The sequence below is a fragment of the Procambarus clarkii genome, chromosome 32, assembly GCF_040958095.1.
Source record: "Procambarus clarkii isolate CNS0578487 chromosome 32, FALCON_Pclarkii_2.0, whole genome shotgun sequence".
NCBI lineage: Eukaryota > Metazoa > Arthropoda > Malacostraca > Decapoda > Cambaridae > Procambarus > Procambarus clarkii.
In genome coordinates this window covers 38,238,539-38,240,640 of record NC_091181.1, presented here as the reverse complement: position 1 = coordinate 38,240,640, position 2,102 = coordinate 38,238,539, and the positions used below count along the sequence as shown (strand labels likewise).

At 45.9% G+C, this 2,102-nt stretch overlaps 1 protein-coding gene across 1 annotated transcript in view; it reads left to right on the top strand.

The window, feature by feature from the left end:
* LOC138370530 (period circadian protein-like) overlaps positions 1 to 1,641 on the top strand; it is a 6,381-nt gene extending 4,740 nt beyond the window's left edge. Inside the window, exon 2 of the mRNA XM_069334914.1 lies at positions 1,078 to 1,641. Within this exon, the coding sequence (XP_069191015.1) occupies positions 1,078 to 1,641 (564 nt within the window). The remainder of the gene's footprint in view (positions 1 to 1,077) is intronic.
* The last annotated feature ends 461 nt before the right edge of the window (positions 1,642 to 2,102 follow it).

Sequence of the window (2,102 nt, the reverse complement as noted above, 5' to 3'; positions counted from 1 at the left end):
TCTTAATTCTTCTAAATGTAAAGTAACCATTTTCATTTGCAGGTTTTATTGAGTGCATTAGACAGTCCAAAGTCAAAGTCTATATTTTCTTTCTTGCAATCCTCATTGGCCAATCGATTTACAAAGTCATACATTCCAACTCCAACATGGGATGGAATTAACACAAATTGTATACAAAAGTTATTATTATCATTGGCAAAAATCCCATTCCATTCAGTATTACAAGCTACTTCAGACATTAATTGTGATGGGTTATGTACAGGCTGTAGACCACTTTCAGTAAAAAAAAAAAAAAAACTATCCCATTGTGTACAAGATGGATCGAAACGTCGTCAGTTCCTTTATTTTCAGATTTGTGGGTTAGGTATCCAAAGAAAATATTCAAAGTGTCGTTAACAAAAAAAAACATTCCAATTGTCGTTTTTAACAAAGAAAACATTCCAATTGTCGTTTTTAACAAAGAAAACATTCCAATTGTCGTTTTTTAACAAAGAAAACATTCCAATTGTCGTTTTAACAAAGAAAACGAGATTTGTAAACCCCCCGTCACAAAGCACGGATGTAATTTCTTAAAGTTGCCCATTAAAATTGTAAATAATCTTGGAGGATCATTCTCCATCTTCCGTTGTTTCACAAAGTGCAAATGAACGCATCGAAATATTCAGAATTCAGCACTGTTGCCAATATAATTCCTAAGCCGCTGCAAATGTTGCAAAGCCCCAAGATGTTGCCTGGGTGGGAGAATTATTGTTTTTATCTGGATTTTTTTCCAGCTGTAGTGGCGATACATTGCTAAATTTGTAATTTGTAACCTGAATTCAATTTAATCTTTGGATTCATAGATGATTATATAATTCCTTGAGGGTGGAATAGAGAGAGAGAAGAGAGGAGAGAGAGAGAGAGAGAGAGAGAGAGAGAGAGAGGAGAGAGAGAGAGAGAGAGAGAGAGAGAAGAGAGAAGAGAGGGAACTGGGGAGAGAGGGAACTGGGTAGAGGGGGGGGGGTTACCTATTAATATAGGACTAGAAAGCATCTGAAGGTGAAGTCAAAATGGAATGAAGCAACAACACCTGCACAGACTGGTACAACACCTGCACAGACTGGTACAACACCTGCACAGACTGGTACAACAACACCTGCACAGACTGGTACAACAACAACACCTGCACAGACTGGTACAACAACACCTGCACAGACTGGTACAACAACACCTGCACAGACTGGTACAACAACACACCTGCACAGACTGGTACAACAACAACCTGCACAGACTGGTACAACAACACCTGCACAGACTGGTACAACAACACCTGCACAGACTGGTACAACAACAACACCTGCACAGACTGGTACAACAACACCTGCACAGACTGGTACAACAACAACACCTGCACAGACTGGTACAACAACAACACCTGCACAGACTGGTACAACAACACCTGCACAGACTGGTACCAACACCTGCACAGACTGGTACAACAACAACACCTGCACAGACTGGTACAACAACAACACCTGCACAGACTGGTACAACAACACCTGCACAGACTGGTACAACAACACCTGCACAGACTGGTACAACAACACCTGCACAGACTGGTACAACAACACCTGCACCTATGTTAGTATAGGGGTAGCATAGCACACATTTTTATACTTCCGATTCCCCGTTCCACCCTGCAGTACTCTTGTTTACCTACTGTAGGCATTCAGTTGTCACGGGTAGACGTCCCCGGTCGACGTCACCGGTCGACGTCCCCGGTCGACGTCACCGTCGACGTCCCCGGTCGACGTCCCCGGTCGACGTCCCCGGTCGACGTCCCCGGTCGACGTCACCGGTCGACGTCCCCGGTCGACGTCACCGGTCGACGTCCCCGGTCGACGTCCCCGGTCGACGTCACCGGTCGACGTCGCGGGAGAGAGGGTGAGAGACGTCGTGGGGGGGAGACGAGACGCCTCCACAGCGCGACGTGGTGGCGATACTACTAGCAAAGGTCAGGAGGGAAGAAGTGGACTAAAGCAGATAGTTGACCACCTAAATGTTTGCGGGAGGGGCGGCCACCATGGGAGGGGGCCACCATGGGAGGGGGGCCACCATGGGAG